Source organism: Pezoporus flaviventris, unplaced genomic scaffold (genome assembly GCF_033815535.1).
Source record: "Pezoporus flaviventris isolate CSIRO_AGI_PZ_B2104156 unplaced genomic scaffold, CSIRO_AGI_Pfla_v1 ptg000213l, whole genome shotgun sequence".
Taxonomy (NCBI): domain Eukaryota; kingdom Metazoa; phylum Chordata; class Aves; order Psittaciformes; family Psittacidae; genus Pezoporus; species Pezoporus flaviventris.
In genome coordinates this window covers 5,125,954-5,144,024 of record NW_026892761.1, presented here as the reverse complement: position 1 = coordinate 5,144,024, position 18,071 = coordinate 5,125,954, and the positions used below count along the sequence as shown (strand labels likewise).

Below are 18,071 nucleotides of genomic sequence, written 5' to 3'. Positions count from 1 at the left end.
ATGCTCTGGTTCCAGGATCCAGGTGGATTTCAAGCCTGGAAAGGCTGCACTGCACGAACTCCTCTGATGTCACCCACACAGGAGGCTACAGATTGGTACCAGGAACTGTCACCATTTTGTTTTGCTCTTTTAGCAAACAAACCCAACCTCTGAAACCCATGCAAGATGCAGAGATAAAAACCAGTCATGAATAAAGACCAAAGAAGTTTGAAGGGTTTGCTTTTACCAAGTAATCAATACCTTCTGGCAGTTTTCCTCCAGCTCAAATACCACCAGCAAGCACAGTAACCCCTGGCAGGTTTTGTACACTGCTCTACAAGCATCTCATTAAATATCACAATCGACTTCTAAAAAAAGAAAGCATGAACTGAAGTTGTTCTATGGCAAAAGAGAGACAGAGAATGAGTGCTGGGAAAGGATACTGATGGACAAAACAAGGTTAGAGTTTAGGAGGTCCAGTTCTCACACACTTTATCTGCTACTACACTGTCTCTCTGGGGCCAGCTGCTGGGAAATGGTGTATTGCTCACACAACATGTGCAATCTGTGCTTAGTGCAAGCCTTGGTTTCACTTTGCTCTGCTAAAGCATTAGGTGAGCAATCCAAGCCGACTTATTAATACATCAAATGACAATAAATCAGTTAGAGGGAGATGAATTACTGAACTCACAATAATTTAGTGCTCAGAGACTAAACTCTGTAAGCTGGGAACTACTGAACACAGAGCTTGATCTCCCTCAGAACAGTCTTATTGACATGCTGTAGAGTGCCAGTCCAGTGGAAAACTCAAAGAAGAGACACCATCCTTTATCTTCATTAAACATGGCAAGCAATGGCAACAATCTTCTCAATGAAGTAGCTCCCAACCCTCTGGGAAGCACACATACAACAAATCAAATGTTACAGAATAATTTCACTGGGGTCCATAGTGCAGTAGTAACAGCAAATGTTCTTCCTGGTAGCCAAAACTATGCACTGAGCTGCATTCAAAATTTCCCTACCCTACAGCTCTGCTTCAATGCTCCAAATGGAAAAATTATGTCAACCACAAATCTTTGGTCAAAGCATCTCAACATTAGGATGGCACTTAATTTCTATTGGCTTTTACTGGTTTGAGGCAAATCTTGAGCTACAAAACACATTAATGTACAACTCTGCTTCCTCTAAGACACGACAGAGTACATCTAAGAATGGATGGAGGTCTAGACTGAAAGCAAAGAATGGTAGGAACAATGCAAATACTGATCCTAAAACAGCAGACACAGATACTACAGGAAAGAGAAAACTTAGTTTGCTCAAAATCCTCAACAGTGTCTTTACTACATGAATGGAAAGTACCTCCTTGAAAATGAGAATTTAAGATGCAGTGCAAGAAACCAGAGGTGAAATCCAGCCCCATATCAGGCATTATATGAAAGGCACAATAAAGTTAGTATTAAGACAAAGAGTAACATCCAGCAACTCCATGTGACTGAGAGCAACTCTTATTTACTTCTCCATGCACCTTCTTCAGATTCTTTTTGCATACACAAACCAGTTCTGTAGCACTAAGAAAAACAGCTCCAGTATATTACAATGTCCTTTAATAACAAAAAGCCACCAATTGCCTGTGTGACTCAACAGTTTTGACACTCCCACCTGTACTGAGGTTCAGAAGAGGAATAAACTCGCAGCATTTCACTGGGGTACCTGATATTTTCACGCTGATTGCTAATATTAAAGACTGAAGATGAACCACAGGTTCACCTTCAACGTCACTCAGGATGCCCACCTTGACCTAAGCCAAGTCTAAGAAACAGGTCTAAGCCCAGAGTCAGCATATATGTTGATATAAACCCACCTCTAGAATCTTCTGAACAAACCATTTTCTATTACTTTGGGGCAGTCATTACAGAGTCACAATATTTTGTCAACCTTTTACTTGTACAGTCATTAATCATGCACCATTTAACCACTGGTTTGTCATTTAGTCTCCTAATCCTTTTCAAATCCTTCTGCTTATTTTCACATCTTTTTTCTATCCCATTCTATGTGTCTTGCTAATTACACTCCTTCACTGTCATACGCTGTTTCAACACAGACATGCTGAGCCAGAGGTGGTTTGATCACTTGCTGTTATATGCCCAATGAATCATTTGCTATTGTGACATTTAAGAGATAAACAGTGTTAGTGGAAGATGCTCAAATGCACTTCATTATCTGGACAGCTGCTGATAACGCGAGGGGAGGAAGGGTGAATGACCATTAGGTGGTGCACTTGAAAACAAGGTTTCTAACCTTGTAAACAAGAACAATGAGAAAGGATAATGCCTCGGATTTCCATCTTCTCAAAATAAGGAATTCTGCTCCCTTGCCAGACAGTATCATTTCCAAACGACTGTTATTTACAATTTTGCTGTATCCTGAGCCAACCAACCATTCCTGCCAGTCTCTGGAGACCTTCCGTCTCCAGAAGTGAGCCTATGAGGCCAGCAAAAGCGGACACATCCAAATGACAGGCACCAGAAACGGGTGACACATGAATGAAACAGCAGACATCACCTGAAAACTTAAGCACAACTGAATCACTCATGGCAAAAGTAACTGAAGAGGCACTGTGATGTACATAAGAGAAAGAAGGGAAAGAAGGAAACATTTCCTGTCAAAGCCAAAATGTTCAACTAAAACAAGTGAAGGACCAAGTACCTCCCAAAACAACCTTGGCACTATGCAAGAATTGGTTGGGCAGTTTCCACTTGCCAAAAACAATGCCGCGGACACAGCAATTCCCAAATACACTCAGGTCACGTAACCCCATTAGATCAACAGCTCCTAATTAATTTAGGGTATGGATCAGTCCTCAAACACCTTTTGCTATAAAAAAGACCTACTGAAAGTGATGAAGAGGAATCATTATGCCTAACACCCGCAACAGCTTGCTGTAAACACATTTGGCAGCACAGGGAGGTTCCTTTATGGCATAATCCATTTTTATATACACCTAATATTTTCAGGTTTTCAACTGATTGTCAGTGTGTTTGTAGAGGCTGTTAATGAACCTCATTGCTAAAAGCAGTTACAATTCCGTAGCTATTAATACACCGTGACATCAGTTATGTCAGCTTCCGAGTGAATCACAGTTGCAAACTTGTAGGTGTTCGATAGCTGGTTGTCATGTCGAAATAGAACATTGTTAAATATAATCCAAGTCTGTCCTAGTTTTGCAACTCTTTTCCCCTTTCTGCACTGCAGCCTTAGTGGACTGAACACCTGCAGGTCTGAAGAGATAAGCACAGGGCTATCAAGGGAAAAACAGATCAACTATTAGACCATTTAGATCAGCAAGATTTAAAGTATTCACTTTTGACTGCAATTTCCTCTCAAGTCTGATGCCTCTAAAAGCTTAATAGAGGAGGTCACTGAGTCTTTCACAATGTCTAAACCATGTAAGATGCACCCATATCAAGATGTTAAGCTTCCCTCCTCGTCCCGTCGTGCCGTTCCCCCCCCCATTGAAATAAAAGGCTGAGACTCTTTCCTGACATAGTAGTTTGGTATTAGAGGCAAAATACAGTTTCCAAACCATTTACTGAGTGTCAGACACCAAATGCTGCTTTAATCTGCTTTACTGACACTCGCAGAACACTTCTGTACTGGTCAAACCGTACATAAAAGCACATTCTTACCAAAACTGACAGAAGCTGGGAAATTATTAATGAACATTTTGATCAGTGAAACATTTTCAGGTCATCATGTTGTCACCACTTCAGATTCACCTCCCCCTCCAAACGCTTTCATGCACCCTGTACAGGTGATCTTTGGAAACCCAGTCTTAGGGCTTTAGGTAAAAGGTGTCTGAGGAAATAAACCAGTTTTTTGTATTTCAGGAAATTAAAAAAATTATGGTCTGAAATACGACTTCCTGATTTTCACAGGCAATGTGTCCTGCAAACTTGCTGTCTCTCTGCAGCAGATGGCTGCAGTGAACAGACTGTGAAAACAGAGTCAAATTCACCAACTAAAATGGACTGGGGCTAATTTGTCTGGTATTATTCCTAGAGCAGCAGTCAACTTTGCCTCAACCAACCAAGCAATATTTCATATTGCTCTCTAGTAGGTAAGCTAGGCAGCACTGAGACAGAAATAGAAAAATACTGAAATAGGGCCGACACGATGCCAGGTTTAGAGACACTTGGCTTGGGTTGGGTCTTGGGAAAAACTGAGTTTGGGCCATAGCAGCCACCTCCTGTCCAGGAGCTCTAAGAGTGTTTCTGCAGAGACAAGAGGAGACAGGTCACAGAACAGACCTATTCCTGTTACTAGGCAGAAGCTGGGAGTTCAGTAGAAACTGATGAAAAACAAGTTTATAGAAAGATAACTTGGGACTGTGGCATGACTCAAACGGGAGAGCTGAGAATTACTGTTGTGAAACAGTCCAGAAGTGGGTCCTGAGGAACAGATACAATTGTCAGTCAAGTTCTGCTCCTTCCCCTAGCCTCAACCTGCACTTTCTCAAGCCACACATTTATGTTTTCAGTCCCTTCAAGTGAAATACTTTAGACCAGACGTTAAAATCACAAGCCCTTTGTTTTATCATAAGTGATCCCCTTACACTGCAGCACTGTTGCGTGAGAAAGAGACTTGCTGTGCACCCACAGACTTAGACTGCACAACCAGAGCTTATGCATATTGGGGAGGCAAATCATTAAACGACTGTCTCCTTACTCATGCAATTTTCAGAACCTACACATGCACAATAACTAAACCAAGATCTCTCAACTGTTCTTACAAAGCACCAAGTGGAAAAGGTGGAAGGTCCTTGGGCTGCCATAGAGAAAACATCATTACCTTTATTATTGCTTGCCAAAGCTTCAGCTTGTCAATTAGATATTGAGAACAGCTTTCTCTATGACAAAGGAAAATATCCAATAAACATATGCTGCTGGCACAGTGAAAAAAAACACCATGATGCTAATTTTGGAATACATGACCTGTGGAAATACAGACAAACAGGAAGAAAAGGGAAGAAAAACATAAGGGGAATACTGAAAATCTTAGTGGGACATTGTTACTGCAGAGGTTGCTGCAGGAACTGAAATATTTATAGGCAGGCGAAAACTATTGATCGAGACATGATAAAATCAGGAGGCAGCCACAGAGATGAAACTCCACCCAAAGACCTCAGGCTGCTGTCCAAAACCAGTCCCATGGGCAGCAGTGCCTGGAGCAGCAGTCACCTCCTGCAAAGGAAGGGGAGGAGGGAGCAGAGAACTATCGGGCTGCAGACAGACATCAGCAATGAGCTTTCTCCAGGCTGAAAGGATCAGACCTGAAACAAGACTGGAGCATCCTCATGAACTGAGTGATCTCAAAGCACTCTGACAAAGACCTGTGTGATAGCAGCACACATGCCTCAATGCCAGATACAGAGCAGTTATTGCAGTGAGCTGTCTGATCACAGAGGGAAAGCTGCTGCTTAGTGCAGCAGAAAGCAAAACCAGGTGCTTTTAAGCTGAATTATGCGAGTTGCTATCTACAAGAAGAAATACTTGCCTTTTTTAACACACACACACACACACACACACACACACACACAAGCCCAGAGACAGCACCTCTTCCACCCTCAGCCCCGTATCTAAGAGCAGTCACTCAAGAAACCCATATGATCAGTACCACAGCATTCCTAAAGGCCCCAGATGGAGGAAGAAAGTACAACGTTGACAGCATGCAGTGACACCACTGTGCAAGAACGAGTGCCATGGGACGCTAACGTTACCATGGAAATGTCCTCATACCACGTAACATTTTGACACTGTCTGTTTTCCGAGAAGCAGCAATGATGTGGCAGCCTGCAAAGCCTGTTAGAGTTTCACCACGGTTATTACTGCAGCCAGAAGTCAATTCCAACTGCCTGGGTATTGGATCTTGACCAATCTGGCATCTCCTCTTTCTAAAGTGCACGAGGAAGCTTTTAACAGAAACAGTTCCATAAATCACCCGGGTTTAATGTGCACTGTCTGCCAGGCTGAGCATTGGCCCACATGCCTGCTTTCGGCACTGCTTGCCCTGCTTTCTAGACCAGCTTTTTCAGAGTTCCTCATCAACTTACTTGAATTGCAGAATCCAAGGGAGAGTCTTCTCCTCTGCTCAAGCTGCTTTGCATGACCAGAGCAGCAAAGTCTCAGCCCCACGCCTGCAGTGCTGTGGGGTGATTTTCTGAACAGCTGAAGTCAGGAATAACCCTAAATCCCATTCACTTTAAACAAATACTACAGAATCAAAGGACTGTCTGGGGTAGAAGGCACCTTAAGTCTCATCCAGTCCCAGTACCTGCCACGGGCAGGTACATCTTCCACTAGAGCAGCTTGCTCCAAGCCCCATCCAACCTGGCCTTGAACACTGCCATGGATGGGGCAGCCACAGCTTCTCTGGGCACCCTGTGCCAGCGCCTCAGCACCCTCACAGGGAAGAGCTTCTTCCTTAGATCTAATCTAAATTTACCCTTTTTCAGCTTAAAGCCATTCTCCCTTGTCCTACTAGATACCAAACCTCAGACATTTTTGAAAATGCTCAACTTCACTATTTAATATTTAAAACATGCACAGACTCTTGACAAAACTATGCTGCTCATTCCAGAAAGCTTGTTTTTATCTCAAGTATATCAGGTAATACTAGCTAACCCTTTCCTGAACAAAAATCCCAAATCTGGAGGGAATGCAACTGTGGACTACGTGAGTCACAAGAGCAGATACAGAGGAATCAACCAGAACAAAAATGTGCAGGTCTGTGCCAAATGAACCAAAATCACAATTGAAACATAACACTGGGTTGTGACAGCAATTCCTTCTGGTTTGGGGGGAACTGGGGCTGATTTATGCCACTGCCATCCAGAAATCAATCCACTACAACAGCTGGAAGTCTAATAGGCACTAGAAAGAGGAAAAGCTCTCGTTTATTCTCCTGACAATCTCATTAAAACCCAAATATGGATATATAAAGCAGCAGTCTTAAAATCTTTAAACAGATTTTCCTAACTTTTCACTAGTGCTGGGATGTCATGAACCAAGTACAAGAAGGAAAAAAGGTGAATAGTAAAAATAGAAGAAAAAGAAAACCACCCACCCAATCCTTCCAGGATGCTGCGAAGTGCTAAACTGCCCATGGAGTCAAGTGAGGGGCATGTTGGGTCCATGCACTGTCAGCGTATCCCTGCCAAGGTGGGTCATTCTGCAAATCCAACTCCACCAACAGCAGAGTTGTTTCAGATAAGAGGATGGTCAGCTCCAGGACACAAACGCACATCCCTTGTGGAGGGAGAACATAACCTCTTAAACCAGATCTGCCACCAGCGTGAAGTACCATTAACCACAATTACCTTTATTCTAGGTACTAACTGTGAATGATACCTCAACAGTCCCTTGAGCTGAGCACTGCAAAATGAAGCAATGTGAAGGTGCTTGAAAAAAAACAGGCCACTCCAGCTGCACTGAAAGCAAAGGTTTTTAAGGGTGCTGTACTTCACCCATGGATCCTCAGTTACAAAAGATCTCCAGCTGCCAAAATCACCCACAAAATGGTGCAGTATTCCTGGATCCTGGAAGACAAAGGACCTTATTACATTCACCCCATCTCCCAATCCCAGAAACATCCCAGCAGCATGGGTCTTGCTAAACAACAATACAGAATTCAGACTGATCTGACTGCCAAAGCAACACAAGGAAATTCAATAAAAGCGCATGTGGAGACCAGTGATGAGTGGTGTTCCTCAGGGATCAGTACTGGGACCAGTGCTGTTCAGTATCTTTGTTGGCAGCACGGACGGTGGGATTAAGCGCACCCTCAGCAAGTCTGCCAACATCAGCAAGCTGTGTGTTGGTGGACACTCTGGAGGGAGCTGTCAACCATGGACTTGATAACCAGAAGGACCTTGACAGGCTCGAGCGGCGGGCCTGGGTGATCTTCATGAAGATCCACAAGGCCAAGTACGAGGTCCTGCACCTGGGTGGGGGCAACCCCAAGCATAAATACAGGCTGAGCATAGACTGAGTTGAGAGCAGCCATGAGGAGAAGGACTTGGGTCTGTTGCTCGATGAGAAGCTCCCCATGACCTGGCCATGTGCACTTGCAGCCAACCGTGTCCTGGGCTGCATCAAAAGGAACGTGAGCAGCAGGTTGAGGGATAGGATTATCACCCTCTACTGCGCTCTCGGGAGACCTCTCCCTGCAGTCCTGCATCTGCCTCTGGGGCAACAGCACAAGAGGGACATGGAGCCATTGGAGCGAGTCCAGAGGAGGGCACAGAGATGCTGCAACGGCTGGAGCAGCTTTGCTCTGGAGCCAGACTGAGAGAGCTGGGCTGCTTCAGTCTGAAGAAGAAAAGGCTCCTTAAGGGGAGACCTTAGAGCAGCTCCCAGTGCCTAAAGGGGATACAAGAAAGCTGGAGAGGGGCTTTGCACAAGGGCCTGTAGGACAAGAGGGAATGGCTTTAACCTGCCAGAGGGGAGACTGAGATTAGATACGAGGGAGAAGTTATTCCCTGCAAGAGTGGTGAGGCCCTGGCACACGCTGCCCAGAGAAGCTGTGGCTGCCCCATCCCTAGAAGTGTTCAAGACAAAGGTAGATGGGGCTAAGTGCAACGACTGGAACTAGATGATCTTTATGGTGCCTTCCAACCCAAACCATTCTATGATTCCCTAAAATAGCAGTAACTTCATAATGCTGAAAAACATTAATGCACAAATTCCAGGAAGAGAATAAGTAGCCAGGCAGCAGTCCTGCAGGAAATGATCTGGATTATACCTGAATGCGAGTCAGGAGTGGGGACACTCTTGCAAAGCACTGTGTGTATTTATAGGAATATTACACACAAAGTGTGGGAGAGAAGTTGCTTCTCCCTGCTAGGAGCCAGACAGCAGCCACTTCTCCTCCTGCAAGATCCTGAGTGCAGCAACAAGGCCAATATGATACTTGAAAACTGACCTATAAAATTCAATCAGGCTTCTTTGGTCCAAAAAGCAAGAGGAGGAAGAGGGATGCCAAGCAGCAATGGTTGTGATTATGGTAATTTCCTGGTTTGGGATTATCAGCACAGGGAAGAACAGTTTGTGATGTGAGGAGCTTCTCAGAAGACAGCAGCAATCAATTGCTTCCCATGTGGCTGGGAGCATGACAACAGAAAGCAGCTTAAGTTCCATTGAGATTTAAGCTAAATTTTAGGTTAAAATGTCCTTCTCATTAGGAATAGGTTGTTATTTGGGAAGCAGCCACACGGCTCCTCAGGACCCCCTTCTGCCTCTACATTTGTAAGAATAACAACATACAAATATTAGCACAAGTTCCTCTTAATTATAAAACAGTTTTGAGAAGAATGTGACATTTACCTCTGTATACTCTGTACTCTGCAAATCAAGCACTCAGACGTTTAAACTGGCTCCTGCAAGGCTGTACGAGTTCTTTGTGTATTGGACAAAGGTGATATAACACTCTAATGGCACAAAGCTGAAACACTATCTGCCACAGTGATTTAACTGTGGCTGGATTTGGTTAAAAGATAGGGCTGCTGAGCTTTGCTGTATTCCCACATGAAGCTTGGCTGTACCAGGGCTTCCCAGTCTGTACATGTGTGCTGTTTGCAAAAGCAATGCCAAAAATATAAGTTAAATGCAGATCCCAAGGCAAGCACAGTTTGACAGCAAAAGCAGAGCGTGCCTAATTTGTGTATGTCATCAGCAAATGATTTAAGCAATGGCATCTACTGAGGCATCATTTGTGCTGCAGGATCCCTATCGTGACACATGTTCCCATTCAGCATGGCATGGTTTTCACACCCTTTCCCAAAAATAAAACCAAATCTCAAAGGAACATCATTTGGATAGACAAATATTCAAACTGCATTGAGCAGCTCTGTAGGACACCAGAAATCCTTATTCAAATATGCTAACGGTGCTGCACACCAGATGTCTGTGGGGAAGAGGAAAAGATGGGAGGGCTGAGAGGCCTGTGTGAGCCAGGTCCCACTGCCCCACTAAAGTGCATCAGCAACTTGCAGGCCCTTTCCTAACTTAAAATGTTCACATTTCTAATGTAACCAAAGGCACTCAAATATGCGCAGATAGTGCTTCAGAAAATAACTGCACAGATAAATTATTCCTCAAAACAACTACTCCAATCAAACTTAATTCTTTCCTACATAAAGCAGATACATACATTCTGTCAAACAGAAATGTTGGAAGCAAAGTAGTTACAGCATTTCACAACTTGCCCTGATGTAAGAATCTGACAGAGTAAAGATAATTTTTTTTTTTAGCCTGGAGAACAGAGTGCTTTTGAATTAATAAATGTTGCATTAGAATTAAATGCACATGAAATAGAAGCAGTAAAGGAAACAGCTTCTCCTAGACAGAAAGCTTTCCAGGGACAGACTCTTCTATTTGGAAGTCAATTGACAGCAAAATAAGAGAAAAGAGATATCCTTCCCCTGTGGCTGGCAGGGGTCACGTACAACCAGCCCTCTACAACCCCTGCACACACGGTTTGAATATAACATCTTCCTCCAAGCATCTGTAACGCACCTCAGGCCAGGCACAGCCACCTTCGAGGGAAGGAGACAGCACTGAGCTTTCCAGTATCTGCACGTGTGTGCTGCAATAAGCAGTGCTAAGGGGACAGTGAAGTGAAGCCCATGACCTCATCAATGTTCCCTCTCCCCTGTCAATCCACACCCAGATGACCACCAAGGAAATGCCTACAATGTTTGAGATTCCAGGATGAGCTGCTACCTCTCTTCTCCCACATCATCATTTAGAACAATTCCTAAATCTCATCCGGCACCAGTGCAAGGCACAGGTGGATGCTCCAGGTTGGAACGTGCTGGATGAGTCTGCCAGGGTGCCCCATGGGAGACAGGAGCAAGCAGCAGCTTGTGCCCTAGGACAACTGCCTGCCACGCTGTGCACTGACCACTACCACGTCACCCTCCCCTATGCTCTCCCATCTGTCTCACTGTACCCATCTGCTGGGTTGTGCCACAGACTGGAAGCTCTCTGGGACAGAGACTGACATTTTGCTTTGCATTTCACAGACACAGCATGATCTTGGCCAAGGACTACGGCTCTCACGTGCGGCCACAACACCAAGAGCAACACAAATGAGGATGAGGCTTCAAATCACTCATTCCTAGTGCTGACTCATTCACAGGGCTCCTGCTCTGCTCCAGTCTCACACAGCCACAGGAGAAGACAAAACCCATCCTCCGTAATTGCATCTACTAATCACATATGCAGGCAACAGATCCAAAAAGCAGAAAGCTGCCTTTGGTGCACAGGGGATGCAAGGAGCAGCACAGCTTGTTCAGCTCTCACCCAACTAGGTGTATCTGCTGAGTAAAAGTCAGTTGTTGCATTTATGGTCTGGATTAACTCATGAGCAGGTGTGAGATCACCAACCTCTGCAGGTATTATCTGTAGCATCTTCTTCTAGGGTGCTGATCCATTTCATACACTTCCCTCTGATGAGAGACTGATTTGACAGCAGCCCTTCTAAAACTGTTCTCATTTTTTATTTAATTTTAATCCATTTGTGAAAGAAGCATCTGCTCACCTAGAGCCAGAAGATGCCCAGCAGGGAGAGATGCATTGCCTGCAATCACTAGGATAACCTACAAAGATACACTGCTAACTGTGCAAGAAGAGGGAAAAGCCATGGCTTCTGCTGCCTCCTGCCCAGCCAAGAGAGCTGGTGAGGTATGCAGCAGGGATCAGGCCACAGAAAAACTCTCTACATACTTGTTTATCCCAAAACTGATTCAGATTTGTCCTGCAGCATTCCTGGGGTAACACCTTGCCAGATGAGCCTCAGAGTCTGTGTCTTTGCAGGGCTTCAGGGATGAGCTATCATTTAATTTGTAAAAGATTAATGAAAAGAAGCCAACAATCCAGATGTGCAAATACTTTCCCCTGTCCCCTGTATGTCTGCCATGTGAACATGGTTACCGACCTAACAAAAAACTAACAAAACTGGTTAGAGGCATACAAAACTTAAGGTAACTTTGGATGAAGCAAAACCAGACTAGACACCAAAGGACTTAACATGTTTCATACATATACATTAAAAAAATACACAAATTGACTAGTTAAAACACTTGAATCATGATTTTCTTTAAAATCATATGTACCCCAATCCAGTACAGCGCTGCAGCTGAAAAACATCGCTGGCAACATGAAACACACGCAGGGGCTCTCTCTATTTAACAACTTTGTGATGCTCTAATACTTAAAATTACAGAAAAGTTCAATGCTTACAATTATAGATAAATTCAATAGATAAAATCTAGACAAAAGAGTATTCTAAACTAAACAACATGTCCACAGCACATTCTTCCACCCCGATGTTATACATGGTTTTTTCAACCCATTAAATTAGTATTTCACAGAGCTTCTCTTCAAAGCAACTGCCTGTAGCACAGTGAATCTGCCAGTACTTTATAGTGTGTGAAAGTAGCAGCTTAGGCTGAATTTTATCTCAGACTCAACTCTCTTCTGAAGGAGCAGCTGACACGAGGAAGGCTTACCATCAGTATCTAGGAGACATTTTGACTTTGGAAACCATTTTCTCTCTGCCAGACACTTGGTTCCAGCTGGCTGAGACACAATTTGATTCAACTGTCTTGCAGCCAGGGCAGAGGTGAGCCAAGCTCACCAAGCCAAGGTCCCTGTGCTGGGGTCCTGACCCACAGAACTCATGCACGTACCTCACAGCTATTCTGTACCTTCTCCCGCTTCCTGATCAAAGTATCCCTGCTATCCCCACTTCCATGGGTATAAGATACCCGTAAGAAATATGTGTTTCCTCTTGTGCAGATGCTCAAGTTGTATTTGGACTGTATCTGCTTTTGCAACATGACCAATGGCTATAGTCTCCCAATCACCCAAACCTGTACCCCTGCCCGGGCATACCTCAGGTGCCTTCTGCCATTGCAATTGGGTGTCCTTCCTTAGAAAACCAGGGTGTAGGGTGAAACAGAAAGGAATTGGTGTCTTACTGCATCTCACCCACTTAAGCCAAAGTACAGCTGGAGCACACACCCAGGCCTGAGAAGTACCCCTGGATCCTGCAGCTTAGACACAGGAGCTTAAGGAAATCCCATCCTCTCAGCAATATTTCACATTTCCCTGCCTGTGTTTCTTTAGGTACAGTCTCTGTGCTCTGAAGTACACAGGGTCCTCATCTGGAAGTTCTGAGCTCTTCTGGCTTCCTGACTCCTAGCAGGTCCACCACCATTACACCTACTGTCCTTGTGACTAAAACCACCTTCCCTCTCCTGCCCAAAGCTTGCTGGGTTTTGCATGTGCAGCTCCAAGTCAGTTGCTGTTGCTCTCTACCAAAACCTCACTTTCTGTCCTGCTTTAGCCAGCTTTCCAAACCTCATGCTCTTCCCACTGAACAAGCTGGTTTTCCTCCATGACAGCAAACACATCCCCATTTAAACTTACGGATGCCTCTCATCCTGGAGTGGGCAGGTCTGCTCTATGGCTGCTGTCAGAGGTGGATTTGATACACCCCATTCCACAACCCCACAGCTGCAAACTGCACCCAGGACTCCAGCGTCACCTACAAGGCAGGTCCCCACAGCCATCACGGATCCTCAACACCCTATTATTAACCCATACAAATTTGCCACTTGGCAACTTGGTCCTTGGCAGTTTGGCCCTTTGCAGCATTGCCAGATGAATACCAGCGTACTGAACAGCTGATTCCAGCCAAGACTAAGTGTATGGCAGATCCTCATGACAGCTAAGATTTGTGTTCACACTGTTAGAAATGGGCACTGATTTAAGGCTCACATTTCTACATGCCCACAAAGAGTGCCTGATGGACTTTTACCTCTTTGCAGTCTACTACTCCATAACTGAAAAATTATCAGAGCTCAGGACAGATAATTTGCGTAAGTTAAACCAACAATTATGATGATGATGATAGCCACAGTTTAAAACTCCTTAACTTCACTGACATTACTGGGGACCTCAATGGAGCGAAGATAGTAGCACTCAGCCAGCAGGAAGGAGAGCAATATTACCACACAGAGATCAAAAGAGTTATTAACCCAGAGTCCTTACACTATTGACTGCAGACAGTAATTTCTGTTATTTTAAAGCCCCGCTGCACCTTACTGGTGAACAGAGCTCAGTGTTTGCTCAGAGTATCCTCTCTGTACACGCAGCAGAGGAATGAAAACGGTATTACAATGTAGGAGTCCACATCCACCTCTTTGGAGAGGCTTGCACGTGGCCTTATCTGCCATAGGACACACCTGAAACTCAATCAACCTCACACTCTGGAAGCATTCAGAAGCAACCCCATTTCTTGCTCCAGGTTCTATTGCTCTCCTGCCTACACTGGCTGCCTGCTCTGCACACCAAAATACAACCAGGATATCATCTGCATCCACTTCATTATCTAGAACTCAGCCCAGACACACTGGTGGGGCAGCAGGCAGAAGAGCTGTGGAAGATGAGAAGTCCTCTCACCTAATGTCCAGAAGGCAGACAGCAAAGAAGAACAAAAGGAACATGGCAGAAAAGGAAATATTCTATAAGTAAACGCATTTTTCTCAAAAGCAGAGCTATTTTCCAAGACCAAACATGGGAAATGTTGGAACCCAGACGTACCCTTACCATTGGCCAGATATGGCTAGCTGTTTCCACATCACCGTGGCTTTCAGCATAAGCACTCCTTCAAAATTCCTTTTATGCTCCTTTAATATGACCCTAACGTAGTAACTTAAATGTACACCTCAAGAATTTCTTCTGTTTGTAGATCTGAGCTCTCATTAGGCTCGTTTCCCTTTTCAGAGGAAAATGTCAAGTTTCTTTTAAGCTTGGCCATTTATCAACTACTCTCCTTTTCTGTAGGATGACTATCCTCTTAAAGATGTGGTTCTCAGCTTCAGACAAAATGGATGATGTGTCTGTTGGAAATAAGATTGTTTACTTTGTCAGTGCTCATGGGATCAATTTTTTTCTTTTTTCTTGCCATCTCCTATAGAGAACATCTTGCCAAGTGCAGTATTCATCTCCCTGAATGAGCTATCAAAATCTATTTTTTGACAGAAATCACACTGCAACCCAAACTGGTCAGAATCTCTCAATTTCAGGAGCATGCATGAGAATGAATAATACAAAATCTTGTCTGGCACAACTTCAGCATTTCTTCTACCATTTCTCTTTCATGGCATTTATTTTCTTGAGAAAATTATACGGTTGTAGTTTTAATGCACAAACATTCAAAGCAGCACACGTTCTTCCTTGCTGATTGCTCATACGTGTCTGAATACACACTCATAGGCACAGAATGCAGGAGCAGTGCTGCAATGTCCCCGCTGCACTGAACATTACCCCAAGCAGCTTTACTAACGAGACTAACTCAAGCAGGCAAAATCCATTAATAAGCTGCTGGAGAATGAGGTCTTAATTGTAGATTTATTTAATTCAGAAACAAGTACTCCTATTGTATGAAGAACAGCCTATTAACATTCATGCGTGAGCATTCAATAAGCATGAATAAATAGAAAAATGAATTTGCACTGTAAGGGCTGAAGCAGAAGCATTCACTTAAGCCATCATCCTGCTCAGAGCAAGAAGGGCCAGACACTGGGGAATGAAACGCTGTTGTGCAGGGTCCTCATACTCCAGCATGTCTCGCTATCAATCATTGCTGAAGCAACAGCGCCGAGACTTCCCAAAGCTCCCATTATTGTCTTATCACTCCCCAGCAATGGAACCAAAGATGAAGCAAATAAATCATCAGCAAAATTTCAAGAACAAGATTTAAATAAATACATCTGTTGGAGGAGACAATTTTCTGCTTGACACCCCTGCATGATGCTGATGACAATCCTAGGTTAATCACACAGATGATGAATTTATTCTTACGTCAATTCCTCTGGAAACAATAATGTTACAGGTGTAGCAATTAGCGGGCTGATTTGCCCATCTATCCCTCCTGGCATCTGCACATCTTGGGATGAGCCCCTTAGACAAAGAAGCATGCCGGCATTTTGAGGGATGCAACCATGACAGTCAGTGTTAAAATACGCCTTAGTTACCAACTTTCATTATATGCTGCTCAGAAGATTCGCTTACAGGTTCAGTCTCTGGTACTGTGTGTACTGTAAAAAACATCCCTCGTTTATAAGTGAGACAGAATGGACAGCGTTTCTCTGCCACTCTCCATCCACTCTCTCGGATGTCCTCCCTACTCTCACAGCTGCTGCACTGCCCTCCACTCCCAGCACCTTCTCCAGCACCAGTGCCCTTCCTTTCCTGTTCAACCCTCTTTCTTACCTACTTTTCCTCACCAATGTCCCTCTTTTTAAAGCTTAATCTCGTTTTATGACCACTGCCAACACTCTGAGACCAGAAATGTCTTTGTGAAGAGGGTAGAAATCGCTGCATCCATTCCGACAGGCTTCTGTACGTGTTTTGTGAGCTACTTCACCCTCATTTAAACAGAATCCCGTTTACAGCATGGCACATGGTGCCAACGACCCCTCAAAACAATTAGCTCACTGTGTATAAATCAGCACAGATTAGACACACTGTCCAGCAGAAGGGATGCCTTCCCCCAAGCATTGCCCTTCACCGCTCAACACAGCCTGGCACAAGAGGCAGACCAGGAGCGTAAGCCACTCAACTGCAAACGCCCCGGCTTCCCTATTGACGAGAAGAGGGAGTACATTTCATCATCATGAATAAATTCCCCCTTCTCATCACCACAAGCTCACGCTTCCCATGGACTGGAAAGCTGGTACCCTTCGGCAGGGTCAGGGCAGTACCGACACACGGCACAAACCCCCCCGCTCCTGCCCACCCCATGGCCGCACCGCTCCCACAGCGTCCGTGTGCTGGAGACCGGCCCCACCGGCACCCCTGTCCCACAGCTGCCATGGGCGCCCTCCCCGCCCCACACACCCCTCCCACCGCCACTCGCCCCCCAGCCCCACTCGCGAACAAGGCCCGCTTCAACCCCCGTACCCGCGTCCTCCTCGTCGAAGCTGTTCATGCAGGGGAAGTAGATGGCCAGGGCCTCGAAGGAGGCGGACAGGCTGAGGCGGCTCTGCGACCGCTCCATGAAGAGCCCGGGTCCGGGGGCGCCGCCGGGGGTCTCGCCGGCCGCCGGCGGCGGCTTGGCCAGCTTCGCCGCCCCATTCTTCACTCGGAGCACGGCCCGCGGCGTCTTGGCTGCGGCGGTGGCCGCGGTGAGGCGGCAGGGCGAGACGAGGCGAGGCGAGGCGAGAGCGCGGAGCGGCGCGGCGGGGAAAGGAGAGGAGCCACCTGCTGCCGCCCGGCGCTCTGGGCGCCGCCCCGCCCCGCCGCCCCGCCCCGCCCCGCGCCCGCCGGCGCCGCCGGCGCCGCCAATCACCGCCCGCAAGGGAGAGACGGGCAGGGGCTCCTCAGCCCCGCGGCCATCTTCCTCGAGGCTATTGGGGTCGGTCCGAGCTTCCCGCCGGGCTATACGGGCCCGGCGGTGCCTCACACAAACCCCCTTGGTCGTGTGTGCCCCCAGCAATACTCTTGAGACTTTTAGGAGGTTTCTCCCAAAAGAGGGGAGATAAACGATGCATTTCAGGAGCGCCCCAGCCCGCAGACAGCCGCCTGAGGGGCAGCTGCTCCACTGAGGTGGATGCAGGGTAAAGGGTTTTTAGGTGCCTGCAGGATGACACAGATGGAGGGAGCATAGAGTGGTTTGGGTCGGAAAGGACCTTAAAATAGTCCAGTCCCACAGGCAGGGACACCTTCCACTAGAGCAGCTTGCTCCAAGCCCGTGTCCAACCTGGCCTTGAACACTGCCAAGGATGGGCCAGCCACAGCTTCTCTGGGCACCCTGTGCCAGCACCTCAGCACCCTCACAGGGAGATCCTTCCCTCACCTCTGAAGGGGCGTTTCAGTCATCGCCCGTATCCAAAGGCCCTCTGTGTCCCCAGAAGAGGCTATGCCCACCCAGGCCACAATAGCATTTAATTCTGTGCATTGAACTTTTTCCCCTTCCCTCCATCCACATCCCAAGGGCTGTTGTCGTCACTGCCCACCAGCAGA

General features: G+C 45.9%; 1 protein-coding gene across 1 annotated transcript in view; it reads right to left on the bottom strand.

Moving 5' to 3' along the window:
* RIMS4 (regulating synaptic membrane exocytosis 4) overlaps nt 1-17,338 on the bottom strand; it is a 53,871-nt gene extending 36,533 nt beyond the window's left edge. The window contains exon 1 of the mRNA XM_061442068.1: nt 17,010-17,338. Within this exon, the coding sequence (XP_061298052.1) occupies nt 17,010-17,106 (97 nt within the window). The 5' untranslated portion in view covers nt 17,107-17,338. The remainder of the gene's footprint in view (nt 1-17,009) is intronic.
* Nucleotides 17,339-18,071: the final 733 nt, after the last annotated feature.